This window comes from Staurois parvus, unplaced genomic scaffold, assembly GCF_062004578.1.
Source record: "Staurois parvus isolate SC_StPar_1 unplaced genomic scaffold, SC_StPar_1.0 ptg000682l, whole genome shotgun sequence".
Classification (NCBI taxonomy): domain Eukaryota; kingdom Metazoa; phylum Chordata; class Amphibia; order Anura; family Ranidae; genus Staurois; species Staurois parvus.
Window position 1 is genome coordinate 8,806,838 of NW_028318478.1, and position 17,484 is coordinate 8,824,321.

A 17,484-nucleotide genomic window follows, 5' to 3' on the forward strand; every position below is an offset into this window, starting at 1 on the left:
GAGTATGAATTCTGTGGCCCTGAGTAACAATTCTGTGTCTGTGCGAGTAACAATTCTGTGTCTGTGCAAGTAACAATTTTGTGTCTGTGCGAGTAACAATTCTCTGGCACTCAGTAACAATTCTGTCTGTCCCTGAGTAACAATTCTCTGGCACTCAGTAACAATTCTGTCTGTCCCTGAGTAACAATTCTCTGGCACTCAGTAACAATTCTGTCTGTCCCTGAGTAACAATTCTCTGGCACTCAGTAACAATTCTGTCTGTCCCTGAGTATGAATTCTGTGGCCCTGAGTAACAATTCTGTCTGTGCGAGTAACAATTCTGTGTCTGTGCAAGTAACAATTTTGTGTCTGTGCGAGTAACAATTCTCTGGCACTCAGTAACAATTCTGTCTGTCCCTGAGTAACAATTCTCTGGCACTCAGTAACAATTCTGTCTGTCCCTGAGTAACAATTCTCTGGCACTCAGTAACAATTCTGTCTGTCCCTGAGTAACAATTCTCTGGCACTCAGTAACAATTCTGTCTGTCCCTGAGTATGAATTCTGTGGCCCTGAGTAACAATTCTGTGTCTGTGCGAGTAACAATTCTGTGTCTGTGCAAGTAACAATTTTGTGTCTGTGCGAGTAACAATTCTCTGGCACTCAGTAACAATTCTGTCTGTCCCTGAGTAACAATTCTCTGGCACTCAGTAACAATTCTGTCTGTCCCTGAGTAACAATTCTCTGGCACTCAGTAACAATTCTGTCTGTCCCTGAGTATGAATTCTGTGGCCCTGAGTAACAATTCTGTGTCTGTGCGAGTAACAATTCTGTGTCTGTGCAAGTAACAATTTTGTGTCTGTGCGAGTAACAATTCTCTGGCACTCAGTAACAATTCTGTCTGTCCCTGAGTAACAATTCTCTGGCACTCAGTAACAATTCTGTCTGTCCCTGAGTAACAATTCTCTGGCACTCAGTAACAATTCTGTCTGTCCCTGAGTAACAATTCTCTGGCACTCAGTAACAATTCTGTCTGTCCCTGAGTATGAATTCTGTGGCCCTGAGTAACAATTCTGTCTGTGCGAGTAACAATTCTGTGTCTGTGCAAGTAACAATTTTGTGTCTGTGCGAGTAACAATTCTCTGGCACTCAGTAACAATTCTGTCTGTCCCTGAGTAACAATTCTCTGGCACTCAGTAACAATTCTGTCTGTCCCTGAGTAACAATTCTCTGGCACTCAGTAACAATTCTGTCTGTCCCTGAGTAACAATTCTCTGGCACTCAGTAACAATTCTGTCTGTCCCTGAGTAACAATTCTGTCTGTCCCTGAGTATGAATTCTGTGGCCCTGAGTAAGAATTCTCTGGCACTCAGTAACAATTCTGTCTGTCCCTGAGTAACAATTCTCTGGCACTCAGTAACAATTCTGTCTGTCCCTGAGTAAAAATTCTGTGGCCCTAATAACGTTTCTGTGGCCCTAAGTAACAATTCTCTGGCACTGAGTGAAAATTCTGTCTGTCCCTGAGTATGAATTCTGTGGCCCTAACTAGCGTTTCTTTGTCCCTAAATAACGATTCTGTGGCCCTCATTAACAAATCTGTGTCCCTGAGTAATGGTTCTCTGTCCCTAAGTAACTTCTCTCTGTCCCCAATTCTCGTTTCTGTGGCCCTAACTCTGTCCCTGTCCCTAGTACAGAGCGGTCTGCCTCTGTTCAATGACTGCAGGCAAATGAAGATTTCCAAAATGGCCGCTATATATACCTCGACCATTACACAGTGCTGGCTGGCTGGCTGCTGATTGGCTGATGCGATCACATGTCGTTGAGGAATGCATTATGGGGCAGCGCGCCTTGTCTGCGCGCCTTCCCCGACATCCCCGCTCCGTCGCCGCACATGTCAGCCGCCATTTTCGGAAAAATTTCGATTCGCGCGTCCGAATTAGGCTGTTTTTCGGATTCGGCACGAATCGAAATTTTTCCGATATTCGACTCGAATTCCACTTCGGATACTTCGATTCGCTCATCTCTAGTTATAACCCTCCCTCACTCTATCCAAAATGAAAAATATTGTGTTGCCTTTAGACCTACTTTAACTGTGTGAGTTGTGATGCAAACACTTTTCAGACATGGGTACTTTAGGGCTTGTTCACACTGGTGGCTGTGTTATATATACCACAGCCACTGGTATGCACTGTAATTGGAGCTCTGCTGATACGCTTTAATGACACATTGTATTGTTTCCTTTTTTTTCTTTTTCTTTTTTTTTTCATCTCTATTGCAATGACACATATGTGGAAGCATTTAAAGACATAAAAAAAACCTATGAAAAGGCTTTTTTTGTTCACAGAAAGACATTTATTTTTTTAAATGTAGTTGCAAAAAAACCACTTAGGAGATTTTTTTTTAATATTATCAAAGACTAAAAAAAAAGATTTTTTTCATTATTATACTTTGTGCTCCTGTTCATATTTATATGACTGCGCATTTTCATGTTGGCTTCAGAAACTCTTACAGAATAGTTGGATATAAATGATTTATACAGCCGGCACTTTTACCCCAGAAAGCAATAGAGAGTAAATGACATAGTGTGCCTGACTTCTATGAGGTGTATTAAGCTGCAGTTATTTCACTATTCTACTCATTTCTTGTTCAGAACCTCATTAACATTTTACTTGCCATTCTAATAAAGAAATCATTTCTGCTGCAGTAATAATCTTTAAACCTGGATACCTTACATGCATAATATCAAAGGGCATCTGAAATTTAATTGCTTAACCGACATGTTTGTAACTTACACACTTAGAATTTGTGACTGAATTCTCAGCCGATTTTATGAAAGAAAGTTTTATATTCAAAGCTTTGTAGGTGCATACATATTTTATGAGTTCCATCATATCCTAGTGACTATTTACAGTTCTTTGCGGAAATTGTTCATTTTCATAAACAGCAGAAGCAAAATGTCATATTACCACTGCTGCGGGTCAATTACAAAAAAAATTTGTCTATTTATTTATAAGGCAGTTTTCCTATTGAAATGCACATTGCACATTTGCAGTTGCAAATCCAAATTTTGCTTTGATGGCCCTTTTGAAAGCATGCAATGGTTTGATTTGAATTCATTTCCCACCAAAAATAAAAAACCTTTCAGTAACAGCTACCTACACATTTTGCCTGCATATTTTAATATGTATGTATTTATTTTTGTTTTAAATTCTCTCTGAGATAGCAAGCATCAAAAATCCTTAGCATAAAAAAAATTATTATATAGGATTTAAAGTTTGCATTTTATTTTTGTGGGTTTTTTTCTAGTGCGCAGCCACTAATGATCAGTCCTACAAAGTGTACCCAAACAGAGAAAAGTGTACAAAAATAATAGTGTTTTTGGGACAATAAACACTTTTTTCAAATTAAGATTAAAACCATTATTAAAATGTCACGATAGGCAAAATAGAAAAAAAAATAAATATATGAATAAGGCCAATGCTAGCATTAACACAGTGGTGTTAGTTTTTCTGAGTTCCCCCAAAACATAGTTTTATCACATGCTAATCATGCCAGTAGATCTGTTATTTTTCCACTGACTGTAACAGGCCATGCTGTCCAGCAAAAGTGAAAGTTGAGCTGGCCATAAACTAGTAGAATTTCATTATAAAATTTTTGTTTTTCTAATTGTTGGTGGGGTAAACTCGACATTCATTTTTGACTGCAGGGACAAGGAAGGGAACAAATAGAATAGAAAATGTGGTTTTTGTATGGGAAAGTCTATTCACTCAAAAATCAAATGTTAAAAGCAAATCTTTATTTGAAGTCCTTTCAAATGACATTCCTCATGTCATCGAATGTCCTGTAAAAAAGAACATTGCTGGGTTTTTTGAAGCACGACTCACACAAAACCATATAAAAAATAAATAAATTAAACATTCACAACTTTAATATTTAATTTAAAAAATTCAGGATCTACCCCCATTTGCCATATTTAATACATTGTTTATATTCCAAGAATTCAACAAGTATTGGGCAAAGCCACTCCAACTTTATTTGTGTGAACTCGCCAGCAGATGATTTATTTGGCTCAATACGTTTCCTGGATAATTCTTCTTCAGGAGCAGGCGATGGGGAATAGTTAAGAGCAAATACTCTAAATATCATTATTATTAAATTCCATATTCCAATTGCACATATATCTTATTACAAAAACCATGTGGTGGCCACAAATACCTGAGGCCCCTTAGGGGAGATGTTGACTGTATGACCACAGAGAATCCAATAGTGGGAACATTTTGATGTGCATACAAATGTTCTTATGAACATTTGTTTGAAAATCTTCTAGTGTATGGCCAGGAGGTCCTAGTCTCAGCTGCTAAATGGCCAGAGAAGCTGTCAGTCAACCATCAGGAGTGTCACGTACCTGGACTCAGGCCGACTTGATGAGAGGGCTTTCATCTCGGCTGAGTGCCGAGCACCCCTGGAGGTGAGAGCAGGGAGTACAAGGCTCAGAGAAGCACAGGCACCTGTTCAATAGCTCTTCTGGAGGTTGCTGGCAGGGAAGTCAATGGATAGTTGTCACCTGGTCTGCCAGGAATGATGGCAGGACCTCTGTTGCCCTTGGAGATGCAGCTGGATGAAGGCAGCTACCACAACGAAGATGGCACCCAAGGTAGAAGTGAGGTCAGACTAGCCGGGCTGAGCTGAAGAGGCATAGTCAGGATAAAAGCCAAGATCATACACTGAGAAGCAAACCAGAGAGAGGGCTGAAGTGTGGTCAGGAACAAAAGTCAATGTCATACTCGGGAATCAGGTGGAGCAGGCAAAAGAGTAGTCAGGCAATGGGCCAGAGTCATACACGGTAAGGCAGGGGAGGCATAGTCCTTTAGAGCAAGCCGGGGTCAGTACCAGGAGTCAGACAGCAGGAAGGTTCAGAGACAAGCCAGGTCGGTAACAGGAGGTCCAAGGAACACAGGATACACAGGAGTAAGGAGTACTTGAGCACATGCACATTTTTGTTCCACTGTTTTCTTCTCAGCACATGCTCACATTTGTTCTGAATAGCTCCCTTGACTGATTTCAGCAGGTTGGATGTTCACACCGATGCTTTTTGTCATGCGATTTGACAGTTCCAAATGACTTGACAAGTCGCACCCCATTGCCGACAAGGGAACTGTTTATATCGCTGTGGCAATGAAAAAGGTTCCTGCACTTCTTTTTGTCAATTTCATTGTAACTTGCATAGACTTCTGTTATATGAAATCGCAAGCTATAATGAAGTCGGTAGTGCAAATTGCACTGATATGCGACTTTGAAATCTTGCTGAAGTATCGCAATTTCAAAGCGGCACCAGTGTGAACCAGGGCTTAAGGAAATCACATTTTCTGTTTGGAAGACTGGCCCCAATTTTGTCCAGGTAGTATACAGGGTTTCTCTATATCCTTGGCTAAGGCGTTGGCCCAGGCAATAGAAATCATGTAATTCTCAGTGACTGTACAGTAGTCTTTCTGTTCTTAGCATTGTGTACACATTGGGGTTTATTTACTTAAACTGGAGAGTGCAAAATCTCATGCAGCTGTGCATGGTAGCCAATCGGCTTTTAGCTTCAGCTCTCCAGTTTTCGTAAATGAACACAGTTCACCTCCAACGCAATCTCATATATTGTGATCTGTCGGAGAATTACAAGGTTACCACAGTACAGTAATCATAAGGATGAAGGAGACTTAAGGAAATGCTTTCCTCCTTCCTGCAGCAGATTCATTAAATTTTTTTCCCAAGACTGATCCATGTCCAGTTGAAGTCGCATAAACTGGACTTGGTTTGAACAGAAGAAAATTAATCGATTCTCCCATCCACATTTGAAGGTTGATGGGGAATCCCTCCTGCCGAGCTATTGTATTCTAACAGTGGTTAGGCTTCTGCGCCATCAGAATACAATCATCAGCACCGCCGGCTATAGCTGGCAACACTGATCAAGCAAAACATTTTCCAGCAGGCTGGTTATACAGAAATTGATTGAGAGATTTACTTCTGTACAACCAACCTATCCACATTCGGCTGGTTCCTGCTGAACTGGATAAAGTTTGATACATCTATGGCTAGCTTTAGTCCAATGCACTCAGTAATCATCTCCCAGTAACAAGACCTCTCTGACACCCCTCCTATCTTCCTCTGCAATACAAGTCTGTGTAGGGACACTTGAGGGGAGCTGAGGGGTGTGGTTGTTATGTAGATATGGCAGCATGGAAGAGACGGAAGCAGCATTCAGATAATAGGGTATTTTATGGCATTTTACAAATGTTTATCCAAACTAGGGGAACAGAATGATAGACACTGCTATAGTCTAATGTCCTGTCTAAGCAAGATAATTTAAGGGAAAATACAGGTAAGAAGAAGTCTTAATGCTCAGCAGCCATAGGAAATCAGCTGAAAACCGTCTCGCTCCTACACCATTTTGTAGTTTGACATTTCGATGATCTAGCAATAAAAATCTTGTAGCATTTTTAGCATTAAGCAACAAATTTAGAAAAAGAAAGGATTCAATGGACAAGAACAGGTTCCCAGCTGAAAGTCATGAGATACGGAGAATCCATGCTGCTTTTGGCTTTGTGTCTGCAGTCAAGCATATGTCTTTTTGCATGTACCAAATGACCTTTCAAACTCAAATTAACAATAACCATTTGGTGCGCAAGGCTGACTTTGAGTTGCATTTGAATAGCTAAGCAAAATGAGTGTGTTAGTCAGGTGCTACATACATAACCTATCGTGTAAGTTATATAACTGATATTTTTAACTGAAATGCACATTCAGCATTCATTGCCTGTCTGTCTCCTATGCGGTACTAGTGCGGAATGCCATGTTAATTTTACGTATATCTTCAAAACGAAATGCTTGTGTAAAGCATTTCAGAAACCAGTATTTCTTGCAGTAGCTAATCCTGTGATCCAAGGACCATCAACATTTTTTTTTTCTGTGTCAAATGAAGGAAAAGTGAAAGGGGGGTGTTCCTTAATGCACCTACACTGTAAATAAATGGGGGGATGGGATGGTGGGTAGGTTGGTCCTTTAATTTTGTTACCCAAAAGAATGAATTAAACTGAAAACTGTACAGTGCTGTGTGTGTTGTAAAATATTAATAAAATAAATGGTGCTGTCTTGGAAAATAGCTACAACATCTAATTGGTGTGTGGGGCCAGGTAATTTAAAAGGGCAACATTTGCCACGTGAATTCACTAGGTACCATAAATGATACGTCTAATTGGATACATACAGGAGGAGAGTTCTTGAATCTGAGTAATATATTTTGTTTGTTTAAAGACAACAAGATAATGCTTGGGGATTGACTACATACTTATATTGTCATCACGCATTCAATTTGCATTAATAATACATATGTATATTAATGACACTGAAAATTTATTTATTAAGACAGTTATTGAGACAAGACATTTTAACTGTGTACATGAGCAAAGGCTTACTGTTTATACTGGGTGTGCTTTAAAAAATGCCAAGCGTATTACTGCTGATAGTGTCATGAATGCTTTATCAGACTACATTTACAAAGCCAAGCTAACAGGTCCAAAAGGCAATTTGTGAGTCCTTATATTGCTCACAATGCATTCAGAGTTTGAGCCATGACATCCTATTGATTTCATTTGCCTCTCCTGATGGAAAAGTTTTACAGCTTGAGCAGAACTGTACCTGCATGACATAGATGTTGAGCAATCTTCTGTGGGCTTAGCCTTAAAGTGTGTATATAGCGCAAACATTTTTTTTTTCTTTTTTTTACTTTTTGAATACACCTGCCAATTTATTTACATTGCTATTTTAAGATTACCCTTCACTTTCTGTCCTGGAGACCAAAAAGAAGTGAGAGGAAATCCGTACATAGGGGACATCTATTCCATTAGGGATAGATGTCCACATTGGAAAATGTACCTTTGCTTCCTGTTTTGGTAAAAACTGTAACATTTCTCATTTATTTTTGTCACAGAGATAATGATCACCAGACCAATAGATAGGGTCAGTCTTCCCAATGGAAACATAGACAGCAATAAAAACCTGATGCTAGTTCTAACCTTTCCTCATGCTTTTAAACCCCCCCCCCATTAAATAAAAAAAAAAGATTTTTAAAGCGTTTAAAGATATAGGATCAGCCATGTCCCACAGACTGGATAGAGTTGTATTGGCCAGCATGTCTATAACTTGTGACCTTGACAAATATCTCCAGCTGAGATTTCTTATGGAAAGAATTGATTTTCCAAATTGGATGATTGCTTTTATTTTAGTTGGAAGTATCTAAACATTCTTTCCTTTCCCTCCTCCCTAAGGCTAAACATATATGCCAATCTGAATGTATGTGTCTGACCACCTTCTACACTATATTGCCATAAGTATTAGGACATCCCTCCAAATATTTGGATTCAGGTGTTCCAATCACCTCCATGGCCACATGTGTATAAAATCAAGCACCTAGGAATGCAGACTGCTTCTACAAACATTTGTGAAAGAATGGGTCGCTCTCAGGAGCTCTGTGAATTCAAGCATGATACCGTAATAGGTTGCCACCTGTGCAAGTCCATCCATGAAATTACCTTGCTACTAAATATTCCACGGTCAACTGTTAGTGGTATTATAACAAAGTGGAATTAACTGGGAACAACAGCAACTCAGTCACGAAGTGGAAGGCCACTTAAAATGACAGAGCGGAATCAGCGCATGCTGAAGCGCACAGTGCACAGAAGTCGCCAACTGTCTGCAGAGTCAATAACTAAAGACCTCCAAACTTCCTGTGGCCTTCAGATTAGTATAACAACAATGCGTAGAGAGCTTCATGGAATGGGTTTCCATAGCCAAACAGCTGCATCCAAGCCTTACATCACCAAGTGCAATGCAACGTATCAGATGCAGTGGTGTAAAGCACACCGCCACTGGACTCTAGAGCAATGGAGATGTGTTCTCTGGAGTGAAGAATCACGCTTCTCTGTCTGGCAATCCGATGGACATGTCTGGGTTTGCGGTTGCCAGGAGAGCAGTACTTGCCCAACTGCACTGTGCCAAGTGTAAACTTTGGTGGAGGGGGATTATGGTTTGGGGTTGTTTTTCAGGGGTTGGGCTTGACCCTTAGTTCCAGTGAAGGGAACTCTTAAGGCGTCTGCATACCAAGACATTTTGGACAATTTCATGCTCTTAACGTTGTGGAAACAGTTTGGAGATATCCCCTTCCTGTTCCAACATAACTGCTCACCAGTGCACAAAGCAAAGTCCATAAAGACATGGATGAGCAAGTTTTGGATGGAGGAACTTGACTGGCCTGCACAGAGTGAACAAAATTAGGTCTGGTTAGTACATTCAGCCACCACATCCTTAAATATGAAAAAACAGTCAAAAGAAAACTTAAAGAATTGGGATTTTATAGGTGCTGATACCTTCGCTCAGAGAAATGACGATATTTAATAAAACAAATTATTTTTATTATGCAATTAATTCAAAAATATTTGTGGTATATTACATATTCCCATAGATTAAGAACAAAGATTCTAAGACAAAAACATCACATTAATATCCTTAATATCACAACCCCCATCATGCACTTTCCCTCCCACATGGGCATTTAATGTCAGATATTGTTTGCCAAAATGTGCTAGTCCGTGAAAGGGAGAAGGTTAGTGTGTGTGTGTGTGTGTGTGTGTATATATATATTTATATATATATATGAACTTATATGTCAAAGATGAAAGAACATAAATCATACATCATATAGCGTTCTCACAGAAGTGTAGGTGGGCGCATGGGCGATTAGACAGGGCAGTGTGTTTTCTTGCCTCCTCCCTACAACCTCTTCTCAGAGGTGGAGCAGTGGTTAATGTGATGTTGTTGTCTCAGAATTTTTGATCTTAATCTATAGGAATATGTAATATCCCACAAATATTTTTAAATTAATTGCATAATAAAAGTAATTTGTTTTATTAAATATGGTTGTCATAGAGTAGGTATCAGCACCTATAAAATCCCAATTCTTTAAGTTTCCTATTAACTGACCTACACAGAGGCCTGACAGCAACCGGATAGAACACCTTTGGGGTGAATTAGAGTGGAGACTGAGCCAGGCCTTCTCGTCTGACATCAGTGCCTGACCTCACAAATGCGCTTCTGGAAGAATGATCAAACATTGCCATAGACACACTCCTAAACCTTGTGGACAGCCTTCCCAGAAGAGTTGAAGCTGTTATAGTTGCAAACCCTACGGACTAATACTGGGATGCCATTAAAGTTCAAGTGCGTGTAAAGGCCGGAGTCCCAATACTTTTGGCAATATAGTGTATCTTTAGCTAACTGTATATTCATTTATTGATTAGTCATTTCATTCATTTTACTAAACTTCAGGGTTTTTATTCTAGTTCCTGGACCATGTGAGCCAGAAGATCTTATTGATGGAATCATTTTTGCAGCCAATTTCTTGGGTTCTACTCAGCTATTGTCAGAACGAAATCCATCAAAAAACATCAGAATGATGCAAGCCCAGGAAGCCGTTAGCCGTGTGAAGGTAAGGCGGCAAAGATTCTTTACAGTATAATATACTGAGTGTGGTGTCCGGTTATTATTTACCTTACAAGAACCACAATTTGCACAGTTGACATATGGATACACTGATAATAGATTTTTACCTTAAAGGTAAAATTAGCAGATTTTTTGTTATACAAATGGCGCTGCTTATGTGCGTGGAGGTAATTTGAGGATGACAGTAGTTTGCCAAATGGAAGTTGGTGTACTGTATGGTATATATTAGGGTGTCTGCACATGTGACGCCATAACAAGCAGATTCCTATGGTGGCACAGAGAGAAGAGGAAAAGATCAGAGCACCAGTGGAGGACCCCAGAAGGGGAGAATCGGGGCTGCTTTGTGCAAAGTCATTGCACAGAGCAGGTAAATATAACATGGTTGTTACTAAAAAAAAAAAAATACTTTAAAATCACTTTGTATTTTAAATTTCTGAAACTGGATTCACTAGGTAGTGAAGCAAGAATCAAAATGACAGCCCTGAAGTCTGCACTTTTAAAAGTCAAGTGAGTATTAACAACTAACTTATATGTACATTTGCTCACATGCTTCCCTTAATTATCAAATATCTGTAAAGCCATAAATAGCTTTGGTTTTAAGCTGGATACACACCACACCTACCAAAAGTTGGCCAGTCCAGCAGGAACTGTCCGACTTGCGGTATGTATGTACTCTTCTCTATTCCTCAAAAAGGTGGTATAGCTGGAAAATCAGCATTCGATCAGCACTTGCAGCCAATGGCCGGTGTATTCTGGCAGGTGCGGGGGGGAGGTGGTAATCCCCCTGTCAGGGGGGCCTCAAATGCGGCCCCTGACATCAGAAAAGGACCACACATAATGATCAAAATATGTAATGCTTGAGAGGACTGTCAGAAACTGCATACTTTGTAGAGGAACGGAGGGTTATAAAGTGTGGAAATGCTACATTTTTGGCTGGAGATACCCTACAGAAGACATTCTAAAACTAGAAATATGTTACTTGAGGCTAGCAAAGATCAATGCTTTTACCCTAAACAATGCTTCCACTACAAGCTGCGGAGGTCTGAGGGCCACAGTTTGGGCACCAGGGGTGTATAGCCAGCTTAAAAAGAGCCTTGTGCTATGGAAAGTTTGTGGGCTGACCACCTGCTGATAATAATAGTTGCCATGGCTGTCATGTTGATTCTCAGGCTTCAGTATTTTGTGAGTCAGTGACCTGGAACAAAGGTGTTCTGTCAAAACTAAATAAACAAATTAACAGCAATTACCAGTTGATGATACCAGCACAATCTCAGACAGCTCCTGCAATATATGGGTCAATCATATCAGGATGGACAGAGAGGGGCCTCCAACAACCATATAACAACAACTTATAAAATACAGTTTTTTGTTATTCCTTTTTCTGATAAACTGTATTTTGTGATCCCCTAAAATGACGACTCTGTTTTTTACAAGTCTTGGACTTGAATTCTTTCTTGATCGATGATCATTATTTATGGTTTTTGGAGGCCCCTCTCTGTCCATCCAGATATGATTGACCCATATCTTACAGGAGCTGTCTGAGATTGTGCTGGTATCATCAACTGGTAATTGCTGTTAATTTGTTTATTTAGTTTTGTTTTGCATAATTTTATATGATCACATATTGATTATATGTTTTTGGTTCTGTTTTGGTTTATTGTAGGAATTTATGTTTTGTTTTGTTCCCTGAAGAAGTGGGCTCTGTCCCACAAAAGCTTTGGAATCCTAAAACAAAGTACCTTTTCATGGTTTCAAGTGGAAACTACATGTTTATTCTTTCATCAACACCTATGATACTATCCGGATAGGTGTCCTATATCAACATTAATACAATTATCTGTTTCCATTGATAGCCATGTACCATCTTATCCACTATTTGCACAGTTTAGCCTATTTGTTCTAAGGCTATGGCTGCTGTTTTTTGCAGCTGATACCCATTACGCCGTCTGCGTCTAGGACATCAGCAACAATTTACTGTGGCCGGGTCTCACTTTCTGTATTTTTTTTTAATGGTTTTCTATGTCTATGTCTGATGAATTTGCTCCACCTATGGGTGTTTTTTTAACCTAATAAAAGGTGTTCAATTTTATGTACTGTTCCTATATTTATTCAATTCACTTTCATTGGTATGGTATGGTACCTTTAAAGCCCCATTAGCTTTTCTGGTTAGGGTTTTTTCAACATATTTTCCTTAGGGGTGTGGTACCAGTAAAACCGTGGTTACAAGGTCAGGGAGAGTCACTTTCTCTCTCTCTCCCACTCCTGAAAAAAAAAAAATTATTTCGCTACAATGCGAGTCTTGTGCAGCAGTTTGTAACCTTTGCTTACATTGACAAGAGTGTTAACAGTGTGCTTGTAATGTCAGAGCTATATAAAGTCATGCAGGATGAAATGGTTTTGGTGTTTTCACAATTTTAGCAACATAACAGATGATCTTTGTGTGGGCTTCCTTGTCAAATTCTTTGAAGTGTAAGCTAATAGATTACTTTTTTCTTTCTTTCTTTCTCTCTCTCTCTGTTCACACTCTCTTATTCTTTCTGACATGTGCTGCTATCTACTCAGAGGATGCAGAAGGCTGCTAAAATCAAGAAAAAAGCGGTGTGTGGAGTGTTTCATAGTTGTAATGAAATCCATTGCGTTGCTTTTTTTCATTACATCAAAGCCACAAGTCATTAATTTTTGCTGTCATACTATATCATCTGGCTAATAAAACCATTGGTGTTTATCATTGCATGTGTCATATCATGCTAAAGTAGTGATATTAACTTTACTGTAGGGCAATAATTAAAACATTTTGACATGCTATAATTGACATTTTTTTACCCAAATACATGTACCCCTTGGATAATTTAGTTGAGCTCATTCAGTAAGGTAGTGCAAGCGCAATGATGATGTCCAGAGTGCTATAACACACACTATCCAATCAGGTTTCAGATTATGACAGCCAGTTCAGTTAGCAAAAGTTTGAATAACACAGTATTTAAAGGACTACTAGGTGTGTAGGCCACATTTCAAGACTCTCAATAATTATCAAGAGAAAAAAAAACAAAAGTATCCTATCAAAAAGCAAGTCACAATTCCAATGTAAATTTGATACATATCTATTTCATTAAGCTACAAAATCTTCTAATATACACATAAACACACATGTCCATCCCTTAAAACAATTTAAAATCATTGCTAGAATTTTTTTCCATTGTATAGGTTATGAGTAAATGCCTTTATAATAATATGTATGACACCCAGTATGAGATAAAGTATGTAAACTGTGCAACAACCTTAACACTTAAAACAAATATAATACAAATAGAAAGATGTAAAAGTAAATAGGTAGGCCAATTGACATAGGTGGTTTTGTGACTTAATAAAACATACAATTTTTTTTTTTACATTAATAGCATGTCTTAGTTATTGATAGGATCATTTTGGGGTTTTTTTCTTGATAGCCAGTCAGATCAGTTGAAATTATTTTAGTCACAGCTTTTTTGCCAGTACAAGTCTTGGCACTGTTCTTTTGCCAGTAGTAGGCATTTCCATTCTATAGCCTTAAAATTGTTTTTCATTTTTGCTTTGTCCAGGCAAATGTTTCCATGATTGTGACTGCAAATGATAGGCTACAATCAGCAGCCTATTACTATGAGGAGGGAGCACACTAGCAGCTCCATTTTGAAAATGGAGCAACATTGGTGTTAGAGGATGCATGCCTAGCATAAAAAGGGCAGCGAAGAATATAGGCATAAATCAGGGAGCACAAGTAAGATATATAGAGATACTTAGGCCTCATGCACACAGGGCGTTAAAAACAAAAAACCTCTCTTAGACGGCTTTCTCCTGACAGCAGTGTTTTTGCAGAAAACATGCCTGATGCTTGTAAAAGTATCTAATGCTTTTACAATCTTTTAGGCGTGATTACAAGTGTCAGGCACTTGGGCATTAATTAATTTAATTGGCCAGAATATTAATTTATTCTGGCCATTGAAATTAATTAACACTCAAGCACTAAACGCACCTAGCCTTAACACACATTTAGGTGTGTTTAGATGCTGCTGCTTCTGGACGCACTGGCCCTGGGTTTTTTCCTGCTGGTAAACGCTACTGCTACTAAAAGCTTCTAAAAGTCTATGTGTGCATGGACACATAGGAAAACATGGAGGGCCGTTTGGAAGCAGTAAAAAAAAAACAAAAAACGCCTGACGCCCCTAAAAGTGGCTGCAAAAATGCCCTTTGTGCATGAGTTCCTTATAGGAAGTGCTTACTAGAACATTGGGGATAACCAGACATGGAAGCTTGCCTGGTAGTTTCCTTGTATAAGCACACACATGCACTGAGAAACTAATAATTGGTGATGGTTCAAGACTATTTCCCCACACATGGGGACCCCTTCCGTTTTTGTTACATGTCATAGGGAATTGGAGAAATGGAGCTAAACCAGCAATCTTTCTCTTTACAACTAAGTATTGGACTGAGAATTGCTATCTACTCAGTATCATAAGTTTAAAATACTGTATATACAGTCATGGCCGAAATTGTTGGCACCCTTGATATTTTTCCTGAAAATCAAGTATTTCACACAAAAAAGGTATTGCATTAACACATGTTTTGCTATACACATGTTTATTCCCTTTGTATGTATTGGAACAAATATAAAACAGAGGCAGAAAAGCAAATATGACATAATGTCACACAAAACCCCAAAAATGGGCTGGACAAAAGTATTGGCACCCTTAACTTAATATTTGGTTGCACACCCTTTGGAAAACATAACTGAAATCAGTCGCTTCCTATAACCATCAATAAGCTTCTGACACCTCTCACCCAGAATTTTGGACCACTCTTCCTTTGCAAACAGCTCCAGGTCTCTCTTATTGGAAGGACACCTTTTCCCAACAGCAATTTTAAGATCTCTCCACAGGTGTTCAATGGGATTTAGATCTGGGCTCATTGCTGGCCACTTCAGAACTCTCCAGCGCTTCTTTGCCATCCATTTCTGAGTGCTTTTTGACGTATGTTTGGGGTCATTGTCCTGCTGGAAGACCCAGGATCTTGGACGCAAACCCAGCTTTCTGACACTGGGCCCTACAGTGCGACCCAAAATCCTTTGGTAATCCTCAGATTTCATGATGCCTTGCACACAGTCAAGGCACCCAGTGCCAGAGGCAGCAAAACAACCCCAAAACATCATTGAACCTCCACCATATTTTACCGTAGGTACTGTGTTTTGTTCTTTGTAGGCCTCATTCCGTTTTCGGTAAACAGTAGAATGATGTGCTTTACCGAAAAGCTCTATCTTGGTCTCATCTGTCCACAAGACGTTTTCCCAGAAGGCTTTTGGCTTACTCAAGTACATTTTGGCAAACTGTAGTCTTGCTTTTTTATGTCTCTGTGTCAGCAGTGGGGTCCTCCTGGGTCTCCTGCCATAGCGTTTCATTTCATTTAAATGTCGACGGATAGTTCGCGCTGACACTGATGCTCCCTGAGCCTGCAGGACAGCTTGAATGTCTTTGGAACATGTTTGGGGCTGCTTATCCACCATCCGGACTATTCTGCGTTGCAATCTTTCATCAATTTTCCTCATCCGTCCACGACCAGGGAGATTAGCTACAGTGCCATGGGTTGCAAACTTCTTGATAATGTTGCGCACTGTGGACAAAGGCAAATCTAGTTCTCTGGAGATGGACTTGTAACCTTGAGATTGTTGATATTTTGCCACAATTTTGGTTCTCAGGTCCTCAGACAGTTCTCGTCTCCTCTTTCTGTTGTCCATGCTTAGTGTGGCACAGACAGACACACAATGCAAAGGTTAAGTGAACGTCTCTCCTTTTTATCTGCTTTCAGGTGTGATTTCTATATTGCCCACACCTGTTACTTGCCCCAGGTGAGTTTACAGGAGCATCACATGCTTGTAACATTCTTATTTATCCGCAGTTGTGAAAGGGTGCCAATACTTTTGTCCAGCCCATTTTTGGAGGTTTGTGTGACATTATGTCGAATTTGCTTTCTTTCCTCCCTTTTTTTGTTTTGTCCCAATACACACAAAGGGAATAAACATGTGTATAGCAAAACATGTGTTAATGCAATACGTTTCGTGAGAAATACATGATTTCCTGGAGAAATATCAAGGGTGCCAACAATTTCGGCCATGACTGTATATATATATATATATATATATATATTGTAAACCTTTTTCCCCTACTTTTGATCGGAGTGGGGAAAGATTAGAGCCCCTGTCTCCAAAACAGGAATAGAAGAACAATTTTAAATTTGGGACACCTATTCTAATGGCAGTTATCTTATAGGTAATTCTCCTTGTTTTGTGGAGATTTCCACTCATTTCTCATTGCGGCTTTGGGACAGAATGTAAAGGGAAATCTCCTAGGACAGAAAAAAAAATGGCGGAGATTCTAACTATTTTCATTTCTATCCAAAATGTAAAAATGTTTTGGCTATATATATAATATTCTTAATTGCAAAAATAATATACTACAGTATTTGTTTGTCCTGTGGTTTGCACTTGGTATGATATAAGGGGCTTTGATAGGTTTTAGTTACTGTGTAAATTATGAACGGCTTTGCTAGTTTAATCAGTGTTGAAGGTGATCCTTCTTCACCATAATTGGAAATGATGTTTGTCCTGTAATAATATACAACACAGCCCCATTTACTGTAGATTGTGGAAAATGAAGTCAATCTACACTATATTGCCAAAAGTATTGGAACACCTGCCTTTACACACACATGAACTTTATTGGCATCCCAGTCTTAGTTCGTAGGGTTCAATATTGAGGTGGCCCACCCTTTGCAGCTATAACAGCTTCAACTCTTCTGGAAAGGCTGTCCACAAGGTTTAGGAGTGTGTCTATGAGAATGTTTGACCATTCTTCCAGAAGTGCATTTGTGAGGTCATGTTGGAATAGAAGGCCTGTCTCTCTCTCCACTCTAATTCATCCCAAAGGTGTTCTATCAGG

At 39.3% G+C, this 17,484-nt stretch overlaps 1 protein-coding gene across 2 annotated transcripts in view; it reads left to right on the top strand.

Annotated features, from left to right (window-relative positions):
- APBA2 (amyloid beta precursor protein binding family A member 2) overlaps window positions 1-17,484 on the top strand; it is a 507,206-nt gene that overhangs the window by 336,127 nt on the left and 153,595 nt on the right. The window contains exons 6-7 of one of the 2 annotated variants that reach the window (XM_089652449.1): window positions 10,360-10,505; window positions 13,082-13,117. In XM_089652449.1, coding sequence (XP_089508575.1) covers window positions 10,360-10,505; window positions 13,082-13,117 — 182 coding nt within the window. The remainder of the gene's footprint in view (window positions 1-10,359; window positions 10,506-13,081; window positions 13,118-17,484) is intronic. The other variant, XM_089652450.1, reaches the window with a different exon arrangement.